At 36.8% G+C, this 27,799-nt stretch overlaps 1 protein-coding gene and 1 long non-coding RNA gene across 4 annotated transcripts in view; both read left to right on the plus strand.

Moving 5' to 3' along the window:
• Nucleotides 1–27,264, plus strand: part of LOC134750165 (uncharacterized) — a 169,429-nt gene extending 142,165 nt beyond the window's left edge. Inside the window, exon 2 of the long non-coding RNA XR_010128547.1 lies at nt 25,922–27,264. This is a non-coding gene — a long non-coding RNA (uncharacterized LOC134750165). The remainder of the gene's footprint in view (nt 1–25,921) is intronic.
• Nucleotides 82–27,264, plus strand: LOC134750149 (phosphatidylinositol transfer protein alpha isoform). Of its 3 annotated transcripts, XR_010128545.1 has the most exons (10): nt 82–273; nt 3,629–3,659; nt 4,538–4,649; nt 7,106–7,138; nt 16,418–16,569; nt 17,809–17,886; nt 20,763–20,993; nt 23,199–23,257; nt 24,819–25,975; nt 26,009–27,264. XR_010128545.1 is itself a non-coding variant. In XM_063685269.1 (9 exons), the coding sequence occupies exons 1-9, from the start codon at nt 257–259 to the stop codon at nt 24,955–24,957; spliced, it is 852 nt and encodes a 283-aa protein (XP_063541339.1). In that variant the 5' UTR covers nt 82–256; the 3' UTR covers nt 24,958–27,264. The 3 variants fall into 3 exon arrangements, 2 of the variants coding, with proteins under 2 accessions (XP_063541339.1, XP_063541340.1); XM_063685269.1 differs by having other exon boundaries at nt 24,819–27,264; XM_063685270.1 differs by lacking the exon at nt 7,106–7,138 and having other exon boundaries at nt 83–273; nt 24,819–27,264.
• Nucleotides 27,265–27,799: the final 535 nt, after the last annotated feature.

A 27,799-nucleotide genomic window follows, 5' to 3' on the forward strand; every position in this document is an offset into this window, starting at 1 on the left:
ACCTGCTTATGCGCATAGCATAATATACACATTGAAAGAACATAATATCTTGAACGCATCTGAAAATGTTGACGTAATATCCGTTGCGTCACGAAGCATGCGCCCTGTCATAATTCGCTCGTAGAAGATTGGTCATAGATTAAAATTACAATAATCGGGCCATCGCTCAAGTCTGGTTCTGTGATAAGTTAATTTGTCGTGAGTGTGGACTGTTTGGTCTAATGTGCATTTAAGTGAAACAAAATAAATATACAAGATGCTTATCAAAGAATAGTGAGTACTTCTGTCAAGGTTAAGCCTAGTTCGGAATAATAAATCGATTTTTACACAATTCGTGGCACAGGTTTTAAGGGTATACTTTCGTATCAGTAGATATCATGAAGATTAGGTCTGCATGTCTTTAAGGCTTTAATTATCGTGAATCTTGTTTCATCATGTCACGACGAGGAATTAAATTGCCTGACAGTGACAGACCTTCAGGTCAAGGTCTATCTGACAGATGGCAATTTCAGCAGATTTCGGATAATTCGAATATCTTCTGCCACATATAATTAATATTTACTCCGGCCTATTACTCTTATGGCTAAATTTGTTTTTACATGAAATATCTGAAAGATGAGGAAAAACTATTTGCACTGATCATTTCTACTTTTGTGCCTAGAGTCTGCATCGTAAAATCTTGTTTTTTCTCTCACATGTAAGCATAGTAAGAAGTAATCTTTACTTACTGTCAATTTAATAAATACCAAGTTATCTCTTACCTGTCCTAAATCTAATCAGCCCATGTAAACAAGTTATAAATCATTTGTTGAAAATGTAGCCATATTGTAGGAGAAATCTAAGTTGCTAGTAATACCTAGTCTTATATTTAAATTATATTTTGACATTATTGATAATGTTTATTCTATAAAAGTTTTAAGATGAGATGTTAAAACTTTTTTTTTTACTTTACTTTTTAATCTATTGTCTAACAATGGGCCAAAATCAGGTTCCTGTGTAAATAGTACAGTTTGAGAATTCTTACCATCTACTCTTCCATTAATAAATCAGTGTTGTTTTAACTTTTGAAAGTAGCATAATTATAACAAATAGGTTATTCATACAAGTAGCATAAAGTTTTTGATTGAAAGTCAAAAGCATAATACTTGTAAAATAAATAAAAATAAAAAAGCCTTATATTTCCAATTTACAATTGTTTTACATTAGAAGTTTTAGCATATTGGTTAGTAAGTTTCTTATAGTTAGTAGTTAGTGTTAGGTTTATGTATTCTATTTACTATCTATTTATTTAATTTGGACCCCTCTTTGGGTGTAGGCCTCCTCCAATTCTCTCCATTTCTGCCTGTCTTCCGCTTTGTTTAGCCAGTCTTTCCCTGCAATTTCTTTTATATCGTCCAGCCATCGTTTATATGGCTTTCCTACTTTCCTTTTGCCACTTGGGCCTTTCCATTTCGTTGCCAATATTGTCCATCTATGGTCTTTGTACCGTGCGATGTGTCCTGCCCAGGGACCGGACAACCCTTTCCGCGATAAAACCCTTTCAATGGGCGACACTTAAACACGGCTAACACATTGAAAGACTGTCCCTTTTGAACTGCAAGCCCATTCATACCCCTACCTTTGACTAACCCTTACCGAAAAGCTAACCAAAAATAAGGCTAGCCCTTAATAAGGGTTACCCTTACCTTTAAGCGCTTTTCATAAAGGTTTCCCTTTGCGTGAAAGAGACAGGATTAGTATATATCTACGGTAGTGTATGAAAAGGAAAGAAAATACGTGCCTAGTCAAAGAACGCCGCCGTCGCCGCCGACGATCGCTCGGATTCGAAGTAATGTGTGCTTTATGAACAAGGTAGACGACTTAAATTAGCACGCTTATATGCTAAAAGTGAAGCCCTTTATAAGGCTAACCCTTATAAGCAATATGCAAGGTGTTGGTGAGCGGATGATAAGGGTTTTGTAAGGGTATTTGGGCTACCGATTACTCAAATGTGGTAGCTTTATATAAGGGTTTTTAAAAGCAAAACAAAGGGTTTCGTCTGGCAAAGGGTATGGTGAGTTAAGCCTTATGCAATACCCTTATAAAACCCCGATAAGGGATAGCGGGCCGGTCCCTGGTCCTGCCCACCGCCATTTTAATGCTTAATAATACTTGTAAAATAGACTTATTAATTATAACTTTGTCAGTTATTGTGGCATCCTGTACACTATAGCCTCGTAAGACCCAGGCAAATTTTTTGAGCTTTTACAAAAAAAAAACCTATAATATTTATTTATTTCATATTCATATATTTATTGATAAAGCTAATTACACGTCCAGAGTACATAAAATAAAATTACAAAAGTAAACATTGTTAAAACTTTAAAACAAATCAAATCAAATTTATGAGCAAATTTATGAATTTATGTGCAACTTGAAGCGTAAGGACCGTTCTGTGATGGAAAGACACATATATGCTATGATTTGCCTTAATAGATTTGAGTGATTTGACAACACTAAAGAATGAGCGGTCAGTTAGATTTCAAGCCAATACCAGAAAGTTTTTGTATATGAATACAGTATGCTAGCAAATAAATTATTTTCTCTACTTATGCCACTCAATTCGTGATATTGTGGGCTGTTATTTGACAAAATGAATGACCATAAAATATAGTGTTATTTATATAGCAGGATGCTAAAAAAATTTGAGAAATTAGTTTTAAAAATCATAAGCAATTAATTAATTAATTTAAGTAGTATCACAATTCAAAATATGGGAATAGCAACTGGACTACTACAAATTTTCTTCATAGTATCTTTTACTTTGAAGTACGTCAATATTTTAGCCAATTTTGCTAGGGTAAAACCAATTTGTAATTTATGTCCCAATCTATACTTAATTTAATATATATTGTATGCTAAATTATGATTTGGGACAGGTCATACATTTAAATGTTACTCTTTGGATTTTTTTGTTTTTACAAACAAAATTTGTAGATAGTGAAATGCTATACCACCTAATGTGTCTCTTATTCATGCTAAGTTTGAGCAGTAGATAATATCAATGAGTTGAGGTCTCTCATTAGAAGTCACTTAGGTAACTGTAGGGAAGACCATCTACAAGCTCTTTTGTCACTTTTACCTCCAGTGTTTTTACATACTGATTCACAACCGGTCTGGCCTAGTGGGTAGCAACACTGCCTTTGAAGCCGATGGTGTGATGATTATTTGTGTGATGAACACAAATATTTGTACCTGAGTCATGGGTGTGTTTTCTATTTATATAAGTATGTATTTATCTATATAAGTATCTATATCGTCACCTAGCACCCATAGTACAGGCTTTGCTTAGTTTGGGGCTAGGTTGGTCTGTGTAAGATGTTCCCTAATATTTATTTATTTATTTATACTCCACTTACAGAAGGTTGGTAGACCAGAAAGAGTGAAATAAACATGAAATTGTTGCTTTCTGACTGTGTCTGCTCAACATACATATATTATACAAAATACTAAGCGTTCTTGCTCTATGGCGGTCTTACCTTACAATAAATTTTATATGCCAGTCTTCACCACATTGACGTTATATTTATAATTACTTTCAGCAGTAAAATTTTACTCGATAAACTAACAAAACTATTTTATTTTTCAGCCGTGTCACACTGCCCTTAACAGTTGAAGAAGTGAGTAATTCAAATACTGTTATATCTATCTATACTCTGTAGTTTCCATGCTGGATCTGTTTATTTATGACAAAAAATATCAATGTGGCATTTAATTGGTGCCATTCATCATCATCATCATATCAGCCTTCTATCGCCGACTGCTGAGCATAGGCCTCTCCTCGCGTACGCCACTTATCCCGGTCCTGAGCCAATCTCATCCAGTGACCCGCAGTTTTCCGAATGTCGTCCACCCACGAGCCAACGGACGCCAGGCACTCCTTTCGTCTGAAAGCGGCCACCATTCCGTTAACATTTTGGCCCACCTGCCATCACTCTGTCTGGCAACATGTCCCGCCCAGCTCCATTTAAGTTTGGTGCCATTATTAAACAATATCATATGGAGTTCCATGTTATTCAATGAGGTCACATAACCTGAAGTGCTGTCTTACATATAGGCTATTGCTATTATAATTGTAATTTGTTAATTTCTCTTTAATTACTGTATGGTGCTTAAAAACTCCCTAATTAGCATGCACGTAAAAGGTTTTTTGGAGACTTGTGACCTTTTGGAACATCGGTTCAATCGCTCTTAACCAACTGAGCTACCGAAGCTAACCAGAAGCGTGCCTTCCTTTTGTTTACACCCCTTTGGGTATGTGTTTCCACCATTATAATCTGTGGGTTTTTGAGCCACCTACACTAGCGTCTCCCCACCCTACACGAGCGTCGGCCTCTAGCCAACTCTATGGCTGCTGGACGTCGCAACGTTGGCGCAACTGCGCAGCGACGCCATTTTCCATAGCGCCGACGCTCAAAAGACGCTAATGTGGGGTAGCCCTTTAAACATCGTTATGCGTTAACAAACAATAAACTGACGATTTTATGTTTTATTGTAGTATCAAGTCGCTCAACTATACTGCGTGGCGGAGGTCTCCAAAAACGAAACCGGCGGCGGAGAGGGCATAGAAGTCATAAAAAATGAACCATTCAAAGACTACCCGTTGCTCGGTGAGTGCTAATCTAATAAAAATAATACAATTGGCGGTGGGTGTAAAGGAGTATAGACTATGGATTCTTGGAATGTCTTGTCGAAGATCGTTGCCTTGACAGATACAATATACATAGAATATTTTTTTTATTCTTCTTTTACTTTAGCGATTCGGATCCCTCCTATACAGGGTATCTTGAGACGTATTCAAATTTTAAAGATATATATTTATAGATTCATGACTCGACTCCACTGATAATAATATAATATTTTTATAATTAAAATCCGTCTCCTTATCTAAGGAGGTATGTAATCCCTTAGTTCGCGCGTTAGTTAAGCGCATGTTGTACAGTGTAGAAGTTCCTAACTAGTGGAGTTTTTAGGCCGCAGACTGGACGCAAGCGGCAAATCAAGACCATTCATACATTGTAAATTGCGCTCTAGTAAATGTATGAAATGAAATGAACGGCCTTGATTTGCCGCTGCAGTCCGCGGCCTTAGGAAGCTATCCGACCTAGCGAGTAGCAAGTATCGATTAGCGAAATTGGCTGGTTTTGTCTTAGAAAAAGCATCTTTTGCTAGAAAATAATCGATCGCTAGTCGCTTTCTCACTGCCAATCGGACAGTTGCCTTTCTGGTTCGCCCAGGCCTGAATGGCTTGTGGAATTAGATGTATCAATGACAGATACCTAGGTTTATTTAGTTGAGACAGGTTCACGGTCCTTTGAAACTAGTGCAGGGCAGGTTTTACGGAGCCCCGGTAGCATCTAGGCAGATTGTACGAGATACTTCAGTATTGGATAAAATTAGAATTATTTTTACCGTGTATTCGGTAAGAATATTTTTTTGCAAGTTGGGCTTGGACTTTCTGAACAGGTGTTTAAAAAAAACTGCTAAAATTATACAACCACTAGCAACCCGCCCCGGCTTCGCACGGGTGCAATGCTGATTTTTTATACATATAAACCTTCCTTTCTTCAGGATTTCCCCGATCTGATCAGAGAAAGTCCGCCGAGGTCTGCCCCTTCCAACTCCCGTTTCTACCTCTCCCTTATATACTCTCTTTGTTAGCCTCCTTTCACTCATTCTTTCCACGTGTCCAAACCATCTCAACATACCTTTCTCAATTTTTGTCACTACATCTAGAAAGGCCAGGTCAAGAGCACCCTAAACCGGCGAGCGTGTATGAGGAATGTTATGAAAGTGAAGGAAGCGAAAGAGGTATGTCAGGATCGTAGCAAGTGGAAATCCGTGGTCTCTGCCTACCCCTCCGGGAAATAGGCGTGATTATATGTATGTATGTATGTATGTATGTATAAGCCTTCCTCTTGAATCACTATCTATTAAAAAATCGCATCAAAATCCGTTGCGTAGTTTTAAAAATCTAAGCATACATAGACAGTAATTTTCTTAAATTAGTTAATTGTACAGTATAATCGTCCACTTTTTTAACGGACAAACCTTGTTGGTAAAGACATAATCAGTCAAAAGGCGTACCACGAACACCTAAGTTCGCAAATTGCGGGCATCTTTCTTTGTCACTGTGTCACCCTCCTAGTTGGAGTAAAGAGAAAGATGCCCGCAATTTTCGAACTTCAGTGTTTGCGGTAAGCCCTCTGTTAAGAGTGTTACTGATAGTGCTTTTACTGATTAACATGGGCAATTTCTTTAAAGCGTATTATAAAGTTCAAAGTGCCGTGTACCTATTTTATTACCATTCATGTAAATAAATATATATATATATGCATGGCATGAATAGCATGTCTTAATTCAAAATTTAGTGATGCTTATGCTTACCTTCAGTTTATAGGTAGCATTACGTACGCTGGTTATCAGAAAGTTAAAATGGTTTAACTTCAAACTTGTCAAATGTAGAAGTCAATACGGAACGAATATTAAGACGAAAGTGGAGGCGAAATCGCCTTTTCATACAAACGTAGTCCTCATTTTCCTCTATGGATATAACATTATTGAAAGTATGTAATTTGACACAATTTGTTGTATATCAACGGCTATGTTAGATTTTTTGGAAAAGCGGCCGTCCTCTTTCCTCTTAAAACCTGTGGATAAAAGGGCGAGAAAAAAATCTATCGTATGTCAAGCATTAACAAGTGCAGTATCTGTTATCAAGTAACTTTTATTACATCTGTGATTACGGTGCCTTTAAAATTAAAGAATTAAAATATCATTCACTCGCGTAATCAAATATTTATCCGTATTGATTTTAACCGTCTTAGATTTGCTATTATATGTCTATTAAGGGGCCCACTGACTATCAGTTCGCTGGACGACATCGGCCAGTCAGTTAGAACAAAAATTTGACAGTTCCGAACAACTTGCAGACCGATATCGTCCGGCGGACTGATAGTCAGTGGGCCCCTTTAGTGATTATTATGCATCAGCTTGTTATTTCATTAGTGGGTTTCCTGATTTTTATATTTGTATGGTTATTTTTTACGCATGCCTTTTATTCTAGGCGGACCTAGTAACCTGTCTTCAGACATTAACGGTACCATCTATCTTATACTTTTTTTTGTAAAAAAAAGAATTAGTACTAGTCTGCACAGTTGCATATTTACCTACGTGTTATATGAAATCACTTAGACGATTGTTTTTTGTGTACACTTTAGATATTTTGTATGTAAAGCACAAAAAGCATATCTAGGTCACTTTTATGATATTTTAGGTTATGTTTGTGTTTCTTTTCGCGAATATTTCATATATGACGTGCGAAGCGGGTAACTTTAAACAGCTGTGTATATTGACTCAAATACCACCCGTTTCATCTCGACTACGCATGCAGCCAATGAAACTCAAAATTATAACTAGTATCCGACCGAAGATTCCGTTTTGGTAGGTTTCGACATAAAAATCATGTTTCGGTCAAAAAACTACCGAATCGAGGCCGCGCCGAAACTGAGGGTCTACCGCGAAAACCCATCAACCGAAATTCGCAAATTGCGGGGATCTTTCTCTTTTATTCCAATGAAGGCGTAATTGAAGTAAATCTGCATCGGCCCTTCGGCACTTATATGGTTCGTAGATTTCAAACAGTCCCCTTTCGGCTTATCCTTTGTCTATTGTTAAATGAAACCGCACGTGCTACTTACTAGCATAAAAAAATGGTATGGCCGTTTTAACCGGTTATTCAATTACCACTCTATGGAGATTGCAATAAGGTTTAAAATGAACTAATGGGAAAACATATTCCTTAGCTGTGTGGTCTTTGCGGTTACTGAGTGCCGGCCAGTCGAACGCTACAGAACCAGTCTAAAATGTGTCATCGATATGCGTAACAAAGGTATCGGAGAGCGCACTTACACTGGTTTTTTTAGCGTTGGACTAGCCCGCGCTCGCCACGATGCACGAACCAGGTAAGGGACAGGGACCATCAGCTGAGATGTGAGATTGTGCCTTTCCAAAAAAAAAACTTAGATTTTCGCGGTTTAATAGCCCTGTATACCCGGTAATGTGTCCGACCGAAGTTACGGTTTCAAAATTAAAATCATGTTTCGGCCGAAGGTTGGGTTTCGGCCGAACCTACAGCAAAACCGGACCATCGTTTTCAGTAAAAAAATCCAGTTTCGGTCGGACACTAGTTGTCTAGTTATAACCAATAAATATACGGAAAATAATGTACACCTGGACCGTGTTTATTTAGGATAAGGGAAAATATCTGCAACAGTATGAATGAGGTTCTAAATAAGGCACTTTAGTTTACGGTATGTAAATAATTAGTAGTAATCGTGATATGTAACTACATATCACGATTACTGCTGATTATTTACACTAGTCACTCAACTGAGTGACTTCACGGCATTATTATACCGTAGTGCTAATGATATAAATGATAATGATAATGTTCGCATCGACAATTGCATATATTATGCAAATATAAATATGTGTTTCTGCTTCTGTCATAAGTAGTATGTATAAATTAAAGTTCAGAAGTTAAAAATACCGTAAGAATATGCCACCATAATGCCTGATTGAAAAAGTGGTACAAAGGGTAGGGTACAGACGTAGGGACAATTCCGTATTAGAACACCTATGGTGTATCATTTTGAATGGCTATAGGACAGCAATTAGTATTAATAATAATAAAACTTTTATTTTCACTTTTTTTCCCGTGAGACTCGAACATAGGTACATATCAAAATTATTTTAAACGGGTTACTCACGTATTAACTATTATTAAGTAGAATAATCGCTCGGCGACATGTTTCGATCCTTTTTTCCGATCTTCGACTGGAGTAGCGACTGCACCCGTTTAAAATAGTTTTAATAAAAACCTTATTTTTTTCTCAATTTAATTCTTGATGTTTCGATGTCTCGGTTCATTTAAGGTGGGTCTAGTGCAAAAACCGAAGACGATGAATGTTCGGTCTGCTCTGGATGTCGCACGGGTATACCACGGACCACGAAAATTTTTTAATTTTTCTAACTTAAAAATCACTAGGGTAAAGTCGGGAGAGATGGCCTAGAAATGTATATTTTTGTTTAAAGTAAAAAAAAATAATCTTCACGATTTTCGCACATTACTTAATTTAATTTTACCGCGTGTAAACTAACGTCGTTCGCGAAATGAAAAAATACGCCAATTTCCTATAGAAAAAATAATCAGTTGCAAAGAAAGGAAAGATGGACCGCTTTTTAAATGTCTATTAGGTAAGCTGTTGTAAAAAAAACGTACATACATATATTATTCAAGTTCTTATAAATTCCGTTTTCCTCTGTAAAGGTACTTATTCAATACAATTTTATTAATTACAGTAGGTCCATCTCTCCCGTTTTTGCCTCATAGGTATTATAGCGTGCACAGTTGTAGTTTTTTTGACACTATTATGAGACTGACTAGTTTTGTTAATATAACTGAATAAATTACATTTGAGAAAAACTTAATTTGTAATCATGAATATCACTAACTATCGTACATTAGTTACTTTTTGTTTTGCACGATTTAGTAGTGTTGTTAAATTTTGTGTACTAGATGGAATTACTAGCAATGTTTTATCAAGATGCGAGGTGAAGTGATTTTCCTATCGTATTTGATACACGGTAATAATATAACTGGCTCCCTAGGTTAGACATCTAAGGTTTTTAAAGATTTTGTTAATACATATTCTGTATGGGTGGTCAATAAACCGAGCGGCTCTCTAACGGCCAGAAGCCCAACTGCGAAAACGAAAATCGACATTTCTTTATCTGCCTCTATCGCTCTTGCATATTCGAGCGATAGAGGGACAGGTAACGAAATATCGATTTTCGTTTTTCGCTGTAGGCTCTAGACTCTCAACGAACCATTAACTGCCACTTGGGTAAATGCAGTCTATGTTGTATTTAAATAATTACAAGATATGTGTGTGTTAGTGTATTTGAATCCTAATGTTTTGCAGAACACAAATATTAATTTAAGAACTAATACACAACGGGATATATTTTGTTAATATTAAAATCGTTAACGTTAACTTTTGTTAATCGTATTATTGGATTTTGAATAAGTAATAGACGTATTAAATTTATTTCTATTTTTCTCTCCTTTTAAAGTTTTCTTCTATAAATCTTGCATCCTTAATTATACACCGCGCATGTCGCTTGGCAACGTCAGCAGACGATTTATATTATCGCAAGTGAATCATTCCATTATACAATTTACGCCTTATTGTGTCATTATCCTAACACTAGACACTAGTGTTAATGCATCACTTCGCACTTTGACATCACCTACTTCAAGGCACCTTCGACCTTATTTATCACTCTCCAAGCCACAATTCTCTAGTTCACCCTATCATTTCTACTGTTTCGAAGATAACGTCAAAAACAAATGTGTTTGCACAGTTGTAGCAATATTTAGTTAAATGTTCGAACAATCGTTGAATGGTTTCAACGTGTCAGGCTTCTGATTCAGTTTTCAAGCATTTTTGCGGAATCTGAATCGTGCGATCGTTACGATTTTATCGTCGTCTTATCGTTCGGATTGGACCATTTACACAATCATAAAATGACGTCTAATCGGTGAAATATAGTTGCTACAGTTTTGAGTTTATCATACTAGTATGCAACAAATACTGGACTATTGTGTATTTATCACGAATACGGGTCATATAAACTCGCTAGCGCGCGAAAGATCGTCTAATAATCTCGATCACACAGAAACAACAAAAAAACGGACAAGTACGAGTCGGGCTCTCCCACCGAGGGTTCCGTACTTTTAAGTATTTATAGCGGCAACAAAAATACATTATCTGTGAAAATTTCAACTGTCTAGCTATCACGGTTAGATACAGCCTGGTGACAAACACCTGTCTGTCTGTCACCAGACAGGTCGGACAGACAGACCGACGGACAGCGGTCTTAATAATAAAAATGTAGCGCTAGAGATACATAATCACTATAATCAGGATAATACATACAAATCATCTAATGCTTTCCTAATGCGATTAAAATCGCCTTTTCTAATTTTTTATACCAGACCGCTAAGCAGATAAATACATATTGAAATATTGTAACAAATCCATGCCACTTTTACATCTATGAGGAATTTAACAGCCCTTTAAGTGTTAAAAAAACTGTTAAACTGTAAAATAGACATACTATTTGTGTGCGGGTAAAACGAATTAATTGGAACCTCGTAAAAGTCCTAGCGGAAAGCAAGAAACACAATAAATGGGTCGAGAGCGCAGCGCCACATAGCCTGCGGAGATGGGTCAACATCTTCTTTGTGTAACCGTGCACTCATTGACTGGCTTGGATGTGATACGGCTTAATACAAGCCAGTTTTCAATAGATGAAACAGAACAGATTTAACTTTCATAGTGATCCGCCGGCTACTATTTACAATTTGCGTAAAGTTTGCGTTTTGAGTTCGATCTGTGCATTAGGGGCGAATGTTTGAGTAATAGGAAACTTTTTGTTTAGCTCTGATCCTTGGTGCAATTCGATGCTTTAAAAGCGACATTTGCCTCGAAGACTTATTCTTCTTACATAAAACTCCCGAATAAACCAATTCGTAGTCTGCTTCCTCGTTTGAAATTGACTAGTAATAATATTTATTTATAAAAATGTATTGGAAAATATTATGCTGTTCAGTGTTCGTGTTCGTTTTCCTTTTTTACATTCGATAAATAGATTTGCTGAGCTATACATTTGATATGTTAATGGCTCAAGAAATTTTGGCCTTTAGCACATTTTATGTATATCCCACGTTATTCTTTACTAAAGTACGAATTTATTGACCGAAGATATTTCGTACATAACTTAGCATAACTCTGCGCCGGATCTTATAAATCAATCTACTAACATTATTCACATCATATTCACAACGCGTTTTGAGCTCCATCCAAAAGTGATCTCACATCCCAGGGCGACCTGAGTGGCTGTCTCAATTCCCTCTGCGTCCTTCAGTTTCTTATTACCCTAATATTGTTGTCGGAAAAACAATTTTTGGCTGGCAAGTATCGGCATTGAAGTTGCGGCCTCGAAACTTGTTTGTTACGAAGGTCTTCTTACATTTATCTAGAGTTCTAAACAAGTAGACACAGTGTCAGCCAAGTTCACAAGGCAAAGATGCCACTTTCGAGCTCCGTAACCAAAAACCCATTTGACGACCTACACACAAATGTTGTGTTGCATGTCTTATTAAGATCTATTGATTACTAAATTGCATTAAAAGGGAGAGACAATGACTTCAAATTAAGAATTCAGTTCATTTTCTTACTACTAGAATCACACAAGTGGGTACTAATTTTCGATGACAGCATCACACATCATGTTACAAGATCTGCCATGTCACGAACTGTTAAAAAAACATCGTGGAATTGCATCCTTATAGGCAATAGGCATAACAAATGAGAATTCCAGTAAAGTCTATCTTATTACGTCAGGATACTTAAAAGTTGCCTTCTAATGTAATATTAAAAGTCGTACGACTTGGAAACATGACGTGTTTCTTTACGTTGACAGCTGTCAGCGCTATTTTTAACGTTAATAGCTTCGTAAACACAAAAGTTAGTCAAAGTTCGTTTCACGTTACAATAGTTACGATTATGTTTAGTATTTTTTTGTGCGCCGCAATGATGGAAAACAACCATACGGTCCACCTGTTGATGACCAAGGGACGCAACTACGTCAAATTGATAGATGTACAACGCACCTCTTGATTCTTACCTACACTATATAAGTACTTGCTTGCTCTATATAAGTCAGCAATAAAGTCAAAAAATATGAAAGGTTTTTTTATTATTCAAGACGCTTTTTTTGCAATATGTGGACCTAATGTTGCCTGTATTAATAAATAAATAAATTAATTAATTCCAACGAAGTAGAATAAGTTAATTCATTCAATCGGTCCCATCAAAATCTTGGGCCTACTGTACTGCTGTCACCTCTGGAAGTCTTACACAAACGGAGAGCGCAAAAATATCTGTATTAAATATTTGGTCAGTTATTTTGTGCGCTTCGTTGTGCCGGATATTCTTGCAGGTACTCTGATGCAAATAAACTGAACAAATGTGTTCGGTTCTTTATCTTGCTAATTATTGATCTAACATTGAATTAGGAAATTTTTAGCGTTGGCTTTGTGTTAATCAATACGCATAAACACAGACGGTATTATGGAATCGACCTAGACAAAATAGCAACTATCATCACGAGTCTATGAAATATTCATATTTCTGGGTACGGATATTTCGGGTGTTGTGTTGTATTTAAAGAAGGTAAAGATGGATATCATGTCGGCGTTAACCTATCGTATGTGTTTGGTTTGGGTTTTAAGCCGTGGGGTCAAACCTCGGTCGTACCGTATAGTTAGAGCAGAAAATATTGTTCTCGAAACATTCGGGCAGGATCTTTATCATACACGAACGAGAGGTAAAATGTCGGTTTTTGAAATAAATATTACCGTTTTGCAAATTTTGAAGCTGCTTTGACTTTCAGTTGAAATTAAATCAAACAAGTTTTTCATTGTACAAATGTACCATTGCCTTTGTACAAATGATGTGTTTTTTTTTCTTGTTTTATGTTTCTTTTTATAAAGAGTTTTACTACTACTACTACTTTATTGTAGTGTAGAAATTTTACTTAATAATATTTTTATTTTTCGAGATCAGTGTATCTAATACTCTTTCCTAAAAATGGTGTTCACATTCTATTCTCTTAAAATATTAGTAGGTACATATAATGGATTTAAGGTCTCATAAATTGTAAGCATGCCATAAAAAAATAGTACCCACACAAACTTTCACGAAAAGAAAACACAGAGCAAAATCAGAACACCGAGAACCACTAAACATTCATACAATATATAGGTATATTATTGCGTAAGGCAAATAGGGTTTGGAAGCCTTGAACGGAAGATGTTACCTAAAAATACGAGTTTTACATGAACATTGAACTTCGTAGAGAAGGTGTTATAAAACCTGCTCGATTGACGTTACGCGAGACGACAGTTACGTCATAAGACGTAAACTTGTTCTCCCTTTCAATCGAATGACGTAAAATTTTCGTTGATATAGATATCGCTCTATTTTGATGCTGAAATAATTTGTATGCTAGAAGTAGATATTTAATTGCAAGTTATAGGAGTGTTTTACTAATAGAAGGTAGGTGAGTTTTTACATTTTTATTTAGGTGCAGTCGCCATTATATATATCGTAAGCTTGACCTTATGAATACATTGACTGATTTTAATCTTGGGAGCCAGAATTCAAATTATATACTAACTTTTCAATGTCAACGTTGATGTATGAGAGAATGTTATGTCACTTCTGTCCCTCACCTAGCACCTAAATGTATGTAGTTTAAACTAGTAATTAAGAAATTGTATTTTAAGTTCTACAATAAGTATATAAAAATAAGAACTACTTATGTTTAAAGAAAATAGCAATTTACATCCCCTATAGCTGCTTATCTACTAGAAATACGCTAAAATCTACCAAACTAAGTGGTGAAGTATACTTAGCTTATCTAGTGAAGAGGCAGCTTAAGACATTGGTCAACCATTGATTACCGTAGACTCAGTCTCACAAACACGCCGCCAAAACATCGCTCCCATACAATCAGTTACGCTCTTATTTTAAAACGATATACTGAAATAACATGTAACTGTATAGGTACGCATATTTAAGTAGCATACCTACATCTATGTATACTACTCATTGCTAAAAATTGTAAAACAAAAAAAATAAAGCGAGTATAAGTTTTGTACGTAAAACTACTCTATTTTAAACTATCGTAAGTTAAAAACTGTAATAGATGTCATATATTAAAGAAAAAGTGACGAAGCCCTCCAGTGGTGAAGGCCGGATTCGAACCGGCGTCTTTAGCTATCGCGGCTAACGCCATGAACCCCTAGGCCACCCCGCCACGGCGGTGCCCGTCCGAATTTCTCGACTATATGTCATCTTAGTAAGACTAGGCGTCTTTGACCAACTCTAAGGGCAAGCAGTGCGCGCTTGCACCTCCTAAACGAACTCCTTACGGATTTACGTTGTAGCGAGAGAGACTGGTGCTGCCATCTATGAACAAGTTTGGGAACAAATCAAATTATTTTATTAAATATTTTGGTATCGTAAGTTACTAACTTAGCGGTTTCACTCACGTATTTCAGTCACTCGCGCAACATGTTTCGGAGACCCTAGGTCTCCATTTTCGAGCACTCACAGTGCCCGAGTGAGTAGCGGTCACGACGGGCGCGAGTGACTAAAAATACGTGAGTGAAACCGCCAAGTTAGCTAAGTAAAACTATACTCGCTCCAATTTTTTTCTATTACAATTTCTAGCAAGCAAAACTATTAGTATCAGACATAGGTAGTTAGTAGTTACTCGAATGTTCATGTCTAGTTTCAAGTAATATCAGGCATAATCGTTTAAAACTGAGAGCGTAATTTCGATCGTATGGCGGCGGTGAGGTGCGTGTGACAGTTAATACATTTTTAGGGTTCCGTACCCAAAGGGGAAAAACGGGACCCTATTTCTAAGACTCCGCTGTCCGTCTGTCTGTCACCAGGCTGTATCTCATGAACCGTGATAGCTAGTAGACAGTTGAAATTTTCACAGATGATGTATTTCTGTTGCCGCTATAACAACAAATACTAAAAAGTACGGAACCCTCGGTGGGCGAGTCCGACTCGCAACTGTCCAGTTTTTTCTATAACGCGATGCTTTGGATACAGTCAGCGTCAATAATGTCGGACATGGCAATCATTCAAGATGTTTCACTAGTGCCAGTAGTAGAAAAAGCGTTTGCAGCTTTGTAGAATTAACCTTTTGGACGCCAATGACCGATATATACGCACCTTTTCAACGCCAAAGACCGATTAATCGGCCGTAGACCACAGAGCAACATAGACCTACATGTATATGCATAAAGTTCAATTTCAGTTTTGACACTTCGGTGACTTGGCGTCTGGATGACCGCTATTGTGTTTGACACGGCGCCGAAAAGTTAAATGTACCTACTAGTGTGACAATTTTTGAATACAACTGGGGTAAATAGGTATGGCAGAGGTAAATAGGGACGAAACTTGGATTGAAATTTACAGTTTTTGTCCCTATTCACCCCCGCCATCCCTACTTGTCCCGGTTGACGGTAATTCCTGGCAAATACTATTGTAGTTGTGTACTCAGGAGACCTACGTCTTAACCTCAACACTGAATGGAAAGAAATCAACACTTTTTATCAGCATACGTATAACAAAAACAAATTTCGAAAGAATATCGCTTCGAAATAATTGTTCAGTCAACTTCCAACTCTATTTTACAAAACACTAAGTCCACTTTCGTTGCGCAGGCGGCAAGTTCTCATCCGGGCAGTACACGTACAAGATCTACCACTTGGCGTCGAAGGTGCCGGCGTTCATCAGGCTGCTGGCGCCCAAGGGCTCCCTCGAGGTACACGAGGAGGCGTGGAACGCGTACCCTTACTGCCGGACTGTTCTTACGGTAAGTGTGACAAAGATACATTAATTACATAGATCAGGGCAAACTTTTTTCACTGTGACGCCCTTAGAAGTTGCCATTTGCGACGCTCCCTTCCCTTCACTGGCTAAATAGTGCCATTGTTAGGCTCCCTGTGCAGTGACCGTATTCCACAACCGGAGCGTTTGTGGAAGGAAATTTGCTCAGCTTATGTGTCAAGCGCACTTCAAAACTAGCATAATAATAAGTAGGTACTATTGTAATTGGATTTGGACTGTTTTAAAAATGTCGATGAAATTCGTTGATTAATAAAGCCAAAAAGTAGCCAATACCAAAGTTAAGTCTATCGTGCTTTTTTTCTATCTTGTCCCGACGTCGCGCGGAGACTGTTGTGTGTCCAACGGACAAGAGTAACAGTTTTTTAGAAAACTTTTATTTGAGCAAGTGGTTCAAGCCAAATTACTGCTACATTGGCAACAAGAAAAGGTTCATCGACCAACGACAAGTTCCTTATTGACGTCACTACAAAGTGACGTAGACAAATTGTTATTGTATATATTTACGGGTAAATATTGTTTACGGCATATCTACAAATACCTATGTAATAAAAAAATGGCATAACCATGATTTTTGACATGTGACGATAGTCTGGGAGCAATAGCATGACGTGATCTTTGCCACTTGTTATTTTACTACGTTACGAACGTACCTAGCTGAAGTAGATTAGGTCATTTGAGGCTTCAGTTACTATGGGTCAAATGCGCCTAGCTAGAAATACATAGGTCAGAATTAAAACACATGACCCTTTCTAGAAAAAGTCGAACTTTGGTTTTTATTAAGGATCAAAATTTTTTTTGTTAGTCAATGCGGTCAACAAATACGTTTGCAAGAAATTCCGGACACAACCGTTTTTCTCAGCCGTCATCAGCGGATACAGCACCGTCTTCTTTGAACTGCAGTGCTTACGATAATGTTCTTCTTCTTAGTCGTTTTACTCTTGAGACTTGACGGAGTGGTCGTGGTCATCATCGGGTGGTGATGAGCTTCGGAACACGCCGCCATATTTCTCTGTTGAATTCCTTCCTGGCACATTCGTGTGTCAACCCATCCACTGCAGCTTTGACCTGGTCCGCCCATCTCAATGGTGGTTTTGTTGTAATAATGTTCACAATATGTAGTGTATTCTTGTATGAAAAACGCGCTTTTACATATGGAACAAAATGGCATGTAAAGAGGTGTCCATACATTTTATATTTTTTCCAGAACCCTGGCTACATGAAGGATAACTTCGTCATCTGCATAGAGTCCTTACACTTACCGGACGGTGGTGACCAAAGTAATGTAAGTCTTATTATTATCCTATAAATGTGTAGGAAACTTCGAATAAAAGTAAGATTATTGATTTTATCTCTGAAGCTATAGACTTATAGAGACACCTTTACCTTATGGACAGATTTTTTTCTTGTTGTCGTTTTTGCAGGGTTCCGTACCCAAAGGGTAAAAACGGGACCCTATTACTAAGACTCCACTGTCCGTCTGTCTGTTTTTTGCGTAATGCTACGGAACCCTTCGTGCGCAAGTCCGACTCCCACTTGGCCGGTTTTTTTGTAGATTCAATTTCTGGAAATATTTTAAATGGCGGAGCCATACAATTTCGCTACGTATACGCCTACATCGCATCTCATATAATAGCTTTAGCTACTAGTAATATTAATGATTTCTTCCGTTTATATTATAGAAATACGTTTAAGGAAATTATCAGAAATATTGTAAATATCTAAATTTACACACATTGATTAATTACCTACACACTTACACCTAGCTATAGAAGTATAGATATTTTAAATAATGGAAGAAGTTATCGCAAAAAGGCAAGAAATTACCCGTGATCAACCGGACTTGCTGATATTCCATATCTTAGTATATACAACATTCCATATCTTAGTGATACAGTTAAGTCATAATAGATAACGTGACGTCATTTATGACCCAGCTACTATGCAACCGTAATGTTTAAAAAAAAATATAAATCCGAAATCTTCATAAATATTAAATAATTTTTACACGAGAAATAAGCATGTAACAGCCAAAGAGTTATTGTACAAGAGATCTAAAGTGTAGGAAAAAAATCGTGCTTTAAATTTGTCCGCTTTTTCAAGTGTCTCTCTACGGCCCTGTATATGTGACGTTTTCAACCAAAAGGTACCACATTGTCGCTTGTTGATAAGGTTGATTTCTAATTTAAGCTATATGGAAATAGCGCCTTACTGATAAGCGACAATAAGTACCCTTTTGGTTGAAAATGGCACATATTATGTAGTAACTGATGAAAGTTGATATTTGACAATTTAGTAACCATAAACAAATGGCGCCATATAGCGCCATCTAGTTTGGCTGTCAAACTCGGGGCCACTATACTGTTTGTAGTAACCTATGTACTCAATAAATCTATCAAAGAAATTAAAAGAAAATTAAGAAAAATATGTTTTTCAAAAGAAAGAAACCTTTATACGATCTCTTGTGTCTGTCTTTCCTACATCCTAGATCCTAGGTTTTAAATCTATTAGTAGGTACATAGTCCAAGTAAAAAAAAAGGAAAACTATAATGAGCAGCTATAAGTGATGCCTGTGTTGCCTTGCCAGTAATTGCTGTCACAACATTGATTATCATTACCGTCCTATTAACAACTATACCTACCTACCGTTACACGCAATTTTCCCTTTACTATAATTACCCGACAACCGTCTTAGGAGTCCTTCCGACATCTTTATAGAATGAAATGAAAACAATCTATTTGTGAACAATAGTAGGCGTTCCGTAACCGTGATCTTGGACCAAAGTACGCGTAGATATACCAGAGTGAATCAACTTTTTCTTTTTACTCGTTTTCTCCCGTGTCACTCGTAAAAGGTTTTGTGGTATCTAAATTAACAAACATGTGTTTTTGCCATCTATTAAGCAAGTTATTAGTAGATCGCTGTATAACATTCCTTTTAACCAAAGATAAATATAAATCCGTAGTAGATGGATACAGTCTAAGGAAAAATGGTGCCTCGAAAATCAAGAAAATTTGATTCTCGATTAGAGCGAGCGAGCTTTGGCCTACTGTCGTATAGAGGGCGTTGACGGTTTCGTTTGTTATTTAACTATTTTAACGCATATCAGTGAAAAAACATGGGTCAAAATCATAAAAATAATTAATGCAAATAAAAAAAATCATTTATCCATATTTAAATACATTTTATCGTAATTTTATAAGTCGTCATTTTTAGTTTTAAAGTGTGTCGATAGATGGCAGTGAATTTACTGTGGTTACAAAATCTACTATGACAGTACCGCTCTATCTTATTATATCCTCTGCTTTTAACGAACTGTACTATCTACTGTTGTCACAATTTGTCAATAACCATAATCCTTATTGCACAAAAAAAACATCTCGAACAAAATGTGGACTATACGAGTAAGGACATAACATATACAAACATAAATAATACATAAACATACATACATAACATTAGTACAAATACATATTGATGAGATATTTAATGTAACTATAAGCATATATGACGCTATATATTTATTTATCGACAATCGTGTTGAATATAGATAGTGCATTGAATTGACTTAGCTACCATCCTGCTCTAGTTAGCCGTTAGTAAGCAAGGTTACCATGCACACTTTCAACTGGCTTCCTTCTATTCGTGATTTGCAACTTGCAACACAACCGCTATTGGTTTCAAAATTAAGATGACATTATTGTGATTGTGGTACTACAGTATTGTATTGTATTGCCTATATGTAATTGAAAGCGTTTCATTGAATTATGAGTTTCGAATGAAAACATTTAGCACTTCAACGCTACGCTACAGTAAGACCTACGAAAAGTCAATTCACGCCCTTAACAAAATATGATAAAGGGCTAGTTCCCCCTTTGGGTTGGAAGATCATATGGCAGTCGCTTTCGTAAAAACTAGTGCCAACGTCAATTCTTAGGATTAGTTGTCAAGCGGACCCCAGGCTCCCATGAGCCGTGGCAAAATGCCGAGATAACGCGATGAAGATGATGGACGCAATGGGTTATTTGTGATGATGCACTAGTAATGATACGCAAAAGATAAATAAGTTTGATTTATAACGGAACTATCATAAATCGTAATATAGTAAATGCACTCATTTATCATAATTATTCTCTGACATTGATAAATATTAATTACAGGTGCACGAGTTACCTCCAGAGAAGTTAAAAAACCGAGAAGTCGTCCACATCGACATCGCCAACGACCCTCTCTCGTCAGCCGACTACAAGGCCGAGACGGACCCGACCAAGTTTAAGTCGGTGAAGACCGGCCGCGGCCCGCTGGTCGGGCCCAATTGGAAGGCGGACATCAAGCCTGTTATGACGTGCTACAAGCTTGTCACGGCTGAGTTCAAGTGGTTCGGCTTGCAGGTGAGGTTCATTGTTGTAGGCCCTCGAATTAAATTTAAGGCCAAGACCAACGGTCCGCTGGGCGGGCCCATTTGGAAGGCGGACATCAAGCCTGTTAATACGTGCTACAAGCTTGTCAAGGCTGAGTTCAAGTGGTTCGGCTTGCAGGTGAGGTTTATTATAGGCTTCCGGATCAAGTTTAAGGCCAAGACCGACGGTCCGCTGGTCGGGCCGAATTGGAAGGCAAACATTAAGCCTGTCATGTTGTTGCTACAAGCTTGTCACGGCTGAGTTCAAGTGGTTCGGCTTGCAGGTGAGGTTTATTATAGGCTCCTGAATCAAGTTTAAGGCCAAGACTGACGGTCCGCTGGTCGGGCCGAATTGGAAGGCGGACATCAAGCCTGTCATGACGTGCTACAAGCTTGTCATGACTGAGTTCAAGTGGTTCGGCTTGCAGGTGAGGTTTATTATAGGCTCCTGAATCAAGTTTAAGGCCAAGACCGACGGCTTGCTGGTCGAGCCCAACTGGCAACAAGGTAGCTTTGACATCATAAATACATAAGTTCTTGTTGTATTGATATATCGGTCAGATACAAGGTGTCGGTATAGATAAGGATGGCGAGGTAAATAGGAATTAAAACCGGAAATGACATTTACTTGATAATTTCTTAAAAACTATCCACAAATTGTATCGAGCGAATTATTTTTAGTCGCAAATATTATTTTCAATAGAAATCAATATTTAGTAAAGCACTGACATATTTAATTGGTTTATAGCTTGAGAGTAGGCACACATCTTTATTTATTAAACCGTTTCGGCTGCCTTGGCCAAGTACAAGGCCGAACCGAACGCTCAAACACACGTGAGATAGCGATCAAAGCTAATTAATGATAATCTGTGATAATTAAACACGTCATTTAACCTTATAAGGTTAATTAAAAACTGTATAATATGTGCCTATTGTTGTTATAAACACTTAATTTACATTACGGAAGACTGACGGGGTTTCATTTTGTTTTCTATTGTTTTGATACAATATAATTACAATAAAATATATTCATAATTAGTAATTAGGTACTCTATTATAATCTTTAATGAGACCAACACAGCTGAAGACAACGACTACTAATCTCGAAACTGGAATTCAAAACAAAAAAAATCTACACTGCAATAAAATGTTAGTACAATAGTATATTCCTTTTTTACAACAAAAAAATATTGGTAATTTTAATCCTATGATTTAAAGAAGTAATTGTATTTATTTATTATTACATAAATACCTACAAACCGTCCTAATATAAACATAAACGATCGTGATTTTTAGTCGAAAAGCTGATATTGCACTTATAACACTTCGGGTATTTTTACTTCTTACCATTTGGTGCAATAATTTACAAACTGGAGTTAAGAACAAACTTAGATGTAAGTAATTTATAAATTGAAGTTACATTTTTTTTTCCTTGCGTTATCCCGGCATTTTTGCCACGGCTCGTGGGAACCTGGGCTCCGCTTTGACAACTAATCCTAAGAATCGACTTAGGCACTAGTTTTTACGAAAGCGACTGCCAACTGACCTTCCAACCCAGAGGGGAAACTAGGCCTTATTGGGAAATTGAAGTTACATATGATTTAACTCTAAAGTAAGCGTTCCTTTTTATCCCAGATGTATTGGCATCACAGTTTTTATCTGTGATCTTGATGTTAGTTGCCTGTTAAAAATAAATAAGTCGGCGATAAGTGTCAAAATTTTTTGACAAATAAAACCTTATTTAGTGATGAAGCCAAGATAAAGAAGCATAATGCAAAAAGGTTGGCGAAACCTGAAATGTTTGACACTTTTGACAGTGACGTATCTGTCGTAGATTTTTTTGTCTTAAAATTCTTAAATTCCAGTTTCGAGTATAGACATGACCAAGAGCTTTAACGTTAATGTAGTAATACATTTTACAAAAAAAAAGAATTTAGATTAAAGCGGTATAGACCCGTGACAAATCGATTAGTTTGATTTGAAAGCAATATTGTGAAATTCTCTAAAAACTAAACGTACATATAGCATACTAGATATCAGTGTTGGCCGAACGTTAACTGCAATTAACCGTTTACGGTTCAATTTATACTGGTTAATGGTTAATTGCATTAACGTTTCGGCCAACACTGCTAGATATACTGCCTCTTACTGTTATTGAAGTTGGTTTGGAAATAAACAATTATTTTTCTTTTTTCAGAGCAAAGTAGAAAATGTCATCCACAAATCAGAACGGCGGTTGTTCACGATTTTCCATAGGTGAGTAAATTAACAAGTAAAATAAAAACCGATCAGGTGCGAGTCGGACTCGCGCACGATGGGTTCCGTACCATTACGCAAAAAACGGCAAAAAAATCACGTTTATTGTATGGGAGCCCCCACTTAAATATTTATTTTATGCTGTTTTTAGTATTTGTTGTTATAGCGGCAACAGAAATACATCATCTATGAAAATTTCAACTGTCTAGCTATCACGGTTCATGAGATATAGCCTGGTGACAGACGGACAGACAGACAGTGGAGTCTTGGTAATAGGTTCCCGTTTTTACCCTTTGGGTACGGAAATCTAAAAATGATCTTACTATTATCTGAATGTCGAAGAATTTAGTACATTCATAGATTATATCTAACATTCATGGGGTTTAAACTCTATAGTGTCAAAAAGCTTACCTAGTGTTAGACTTTAAGTAGCATTATATTTGTTGAAACCAAAGACCTATGTAACTCCGTATAAGATGAATACAGTCTAAGGAAAAAACGTGTCTCGGAAATCAAGAAAATTTGATTCTCGCACAGATGCGCTACCACCAATACCAACCTTTAGCCTATTCTCGGCTAGATGGCGTTGACGGTTTCGTTTGTTATTTAACAATTTTAACACATGGCAGTAAATTTACTGTGACTACAAAATCCATACTAATATTATAAATGCGAAAGTCTGTCTTTCTGTCTGTGTGTTCCTTCTTCACGCTTAAACCGCCGAATCGATTTAGATGAAATTTGGCATAGAGATAGGTCGAGTCCCTGAGAAGGACATAGGATAGTTTTTATCCCGAAAATCATCCCTTAAGAAAGTAAAAAGCGGGGTGGAATTGAGATAATTAATGAAGTGCCTGCTAATTTGTGTGCATAATATGCTCAAATTGAATGATTGCTATGAGAATTTTTCCAGGCGCTATACTTACTTTAGCTGCTGTTACTAAGTCCACGCAGACGAAGTCGCGGGCAAAAGCTAGTTTACTATAACCAAAGAGGATATAATAAAATAGAGTGGTACTGTCATAGTAAATTTTGTAACCACTGTAAATTCACTGCCATCTATCGACATACTTTAAAACTAAAAATGAAGATTTATAAAAATATGTTAAAATGTATTTAAATATGGATAAATGATTTTTTTATTTGCATTAATTATTTTTATATGATTTTGACCCATGTTCTTTCACTGATATGCGTTAAAATTATAAATTACAAACGAAACCGTCAACGCCATCTATACGACAGTAGGCCAAAGGTAGTAGCGACATCTGATCGAGAATCAAATTTTCGTGATTTTCGAGGCACGTTTTTTCCTTAGACTGTATCCATCTATTACGGAGTTATATCTATCTTTGCTATAACAGTACCCCTCTCCTATATATACTCTTTGGTTGAAACTAAGTGTCAATATCAGCTAGTCTTTTTAGTCCAAGTGACATGGGGTACATGTCATTTGCATAAAAAATATTTTTCTAGGACCAAAAAACCCGTAGGAGGGTTAATATAGTTTTCCAAACCTTTTTCTCGTTAAAACTATTAAGTTTCCCTGTTTAAATTTCAGACAAGTATTCAGCTCCATGGACGACTGGTACGGCATGACGATGGCGGACATCCGCGCCATCGAGGACCGCACCAAAGAGGAGCTCGAGCGGCTCCGGCGCGAGGGCGAGGTGCGCGGCATGCGCGCCGACAACGAGTAAACTGTGCGCGCGTGCGTGCGCGCGTGCGCAGGTCCGTGCGTGCGCAGCAACGTGCGTACGCAAGTGCGAGGGTCGCGAGCGCGCGTGCGCGCCGCCGGCGCGATAAATTTGGCGACGGAGGATGACGCTGTGGAAAACTTTATCGAAATGTATCTTTCTTGTCTAGTGAGATTTTTTATGTAAAAATGATTCAATATTGATATATGGTTTCATTTCTACATGAAATATATGTCTCACTACAATTGTAACTGTCGTTTTGTCGACTTTTTTTTCTTTAACAATACTTTTTTTGATTTGTTCTATTCCTATAACATGAAATGCATGAACAACCTAAATGACTTGAAGTAAGGGGAAAACGTGTAAAGAACGTATAGTAAGAAAAAAGATTCAAACCAAAGACTATGGCATTGAAGACTTATTCTTGATAGAAAATTTAAGTTTATAGACATTTTTTTAGATGGAATCTTTTCTCGCTATGAGAAACTAAGTAAAAATAAAGCGTCTTTTCAATGAAGTTTTCTAAAGCAATTGGCTTCTGACGCCACACCCGTCGGAGTTCCTCCGAACGCTCACCTTGCCCGCGCGAACAACTGAGATTGTATAAATTTTATCCAAAATCTACTTAAATAATAAATGTTGTTTACTTTTAAAGTATTCGTTAGAACCGAGTCATTTCGCAATCTCAGTATACGCGACGGCATTTTGATTAGTTTGATTACCATTAGAGAAATAATGTCATTGAAATGTGGTTATAGATAACTATTTAAATGAGTAACTAATAAGTCGATGTAGTCAGTGGTTAACAGGTAGTGTTGTCGTTACCTAATAATAATTAAACATGAAATTCTAGAAGATGTTTTGGACTATTCGCATCGAGAATTAGTATTGCCAAGTGTTTATCGTGAGCTTCAAGTTTCAAGAGATTGTCGGTCAAATGTTCTATAGTTAAACAAAAATGATAGAGGAAGCTCATGATAAAATATAAATAAACATGGTTTAAATATAATGTTCGACAGTTGTATATTTAATGTCATCATGTACACCATTTGAGTCATTTGTATCACTTAGTCTCAGCACTAATGTTACGAGAAAATAATCTGTGCAATAATTTATGTGACGACAAAAGAGCGCAAGAGTCGTACAGATACTTAGATTTTAATTTGTCTTTCGTGGTAGCATAGCAAGTTTAATAAAAATAGCCAAAATATTTGATATAATCCCTCACATTCTCTCCAGTTTAACCTTTTGGCGGCAACAGTCGGCTGTGGCCGTCATCGGAAAGTTTAGCCAACGACGGCTACAGCCGACAGCTTCGCCAATGCAATAGGGACTTACGCGGGACTCCGTAAAGTTCAATTTAGCTTAAATAATCGCGATCGCCTGGCGTCCGGGGCACGGCATATTCTTTCGCCGTCTGGCGTTCAAGTAAATATTTTGGCCACTTTTATTAATTAATGTTTTTCAGAGTCGAGATTAGGCTTCTGCTTGTTTGACTTTTAACAACACGAGGGACGAATTTAAAATTTAATTCGTGTATGACCTTAAAGTGAAATACTAGTGGGGGATATTTAATAATACGGGGTGTTGCAAGGTATCTCGGCGCACTAACTTATATTCGGGTATCGGTCGGCTGCGGGCATGTTAAGTCATCTGGTTATTGTTACTATAATTTTATTTCGGGTTCAGACCTTTTGTAAATTGCAACACCTTTGAATATAGTGATGGCTTGTATATTTGTATTTGTAAGATATGTTGGTTTACAAATCAGTATTTTAATATTTGTGTGACATTCCAGATTCTATTGTAACATTTTATAAACTTAAATTAGTTTCATTTGCTGCATCTTTATTTCCATAACTTGAAATAGCTCTCTTTGTTGTTTCTTAATATGCAGTTGCATGCATAGAAAAATGATAATTTGCCAAGAATAATGTATTTAAGAATTAATAAGATCTATGTTGTTTTTTTATTTGATTTTTTCATATTTTCGGTAATGAACTCAGTTGTATTTAGAAACGTATCGTCATTTTCAGTTACGTTTATTTTTGTGGTCGTGCTATATATATTATTTAAACTACGGGGCTGTCGCGAGTACTGAGGTTAGATTACTTGGGGATAAAAGCATTTTGTCTCTGTCTCACTGGAGTCGTGGGAAAGAGACAAAACAAAACCCTATCGCAGGCTTGTTAAGACCTTCGAATCGTGCGCCCAAGGTAGTACTTATTGATACTGCACTTTATTTTAATTAAGTTTTTTTTACTTGTGTTGTATAAGTTTTACATCAAATACAGCGTGATATATATTTGAGAGTAGTCTTTTATTAGTAGACATTAGCAATGTCGCAACCCGCTTTTAGTGTCGTATAGAGCTTTTGTGTTTCTATGTTATTTTGACTTTAAATTTCAACATGTACTTAATGTGTCGACCAAGGAGATGAGCACAATTTAGAGGGTCTATTGCGAACCACGTTCCACGTGGTAGGCCCTCTGTTCCTCATAACGATAAGAGAAGATTTTTATGTGTAAGAAAATTTAAGTACTTCCCTATTAATCCATGACAATATTTGGTAGGGTAGATACTAGGACCAACTCTTACGGGCTACTCTCGCGAATATTTCGCATTTTCCTCTAGCTATACCAAAAATTTTAACCCATTCATTATTATTCGTCAAGTCCTACTTTGCTTCTTTCAAATTGTTATAACTTAGTTGTTGCAGTTACCAAATAAAATAAGTACACTTGAAATAATCTGTTTATTTTTTGAACGCCTATATATAAACGATTCATCATGTGCTAGACATAATATTTAAATGAAATAATGCATGTTTATCTAATACATTTTT

The sequence above is a fragment of the Cydia strobilella genome, chromosome 19 (genome assembly GCF_947568885.1).
Source record: "Cydia strobilella chromosome 19, ilCydStro3.1, whole genome shotgun sequence".
Taxonomy (NCBI): domain Eukaryota; kingdom Metazoa; phylum Arthropoda; class Insecta; order Lepidoptera; family Tortricidae; genus Cydia; species Cydia strobilella.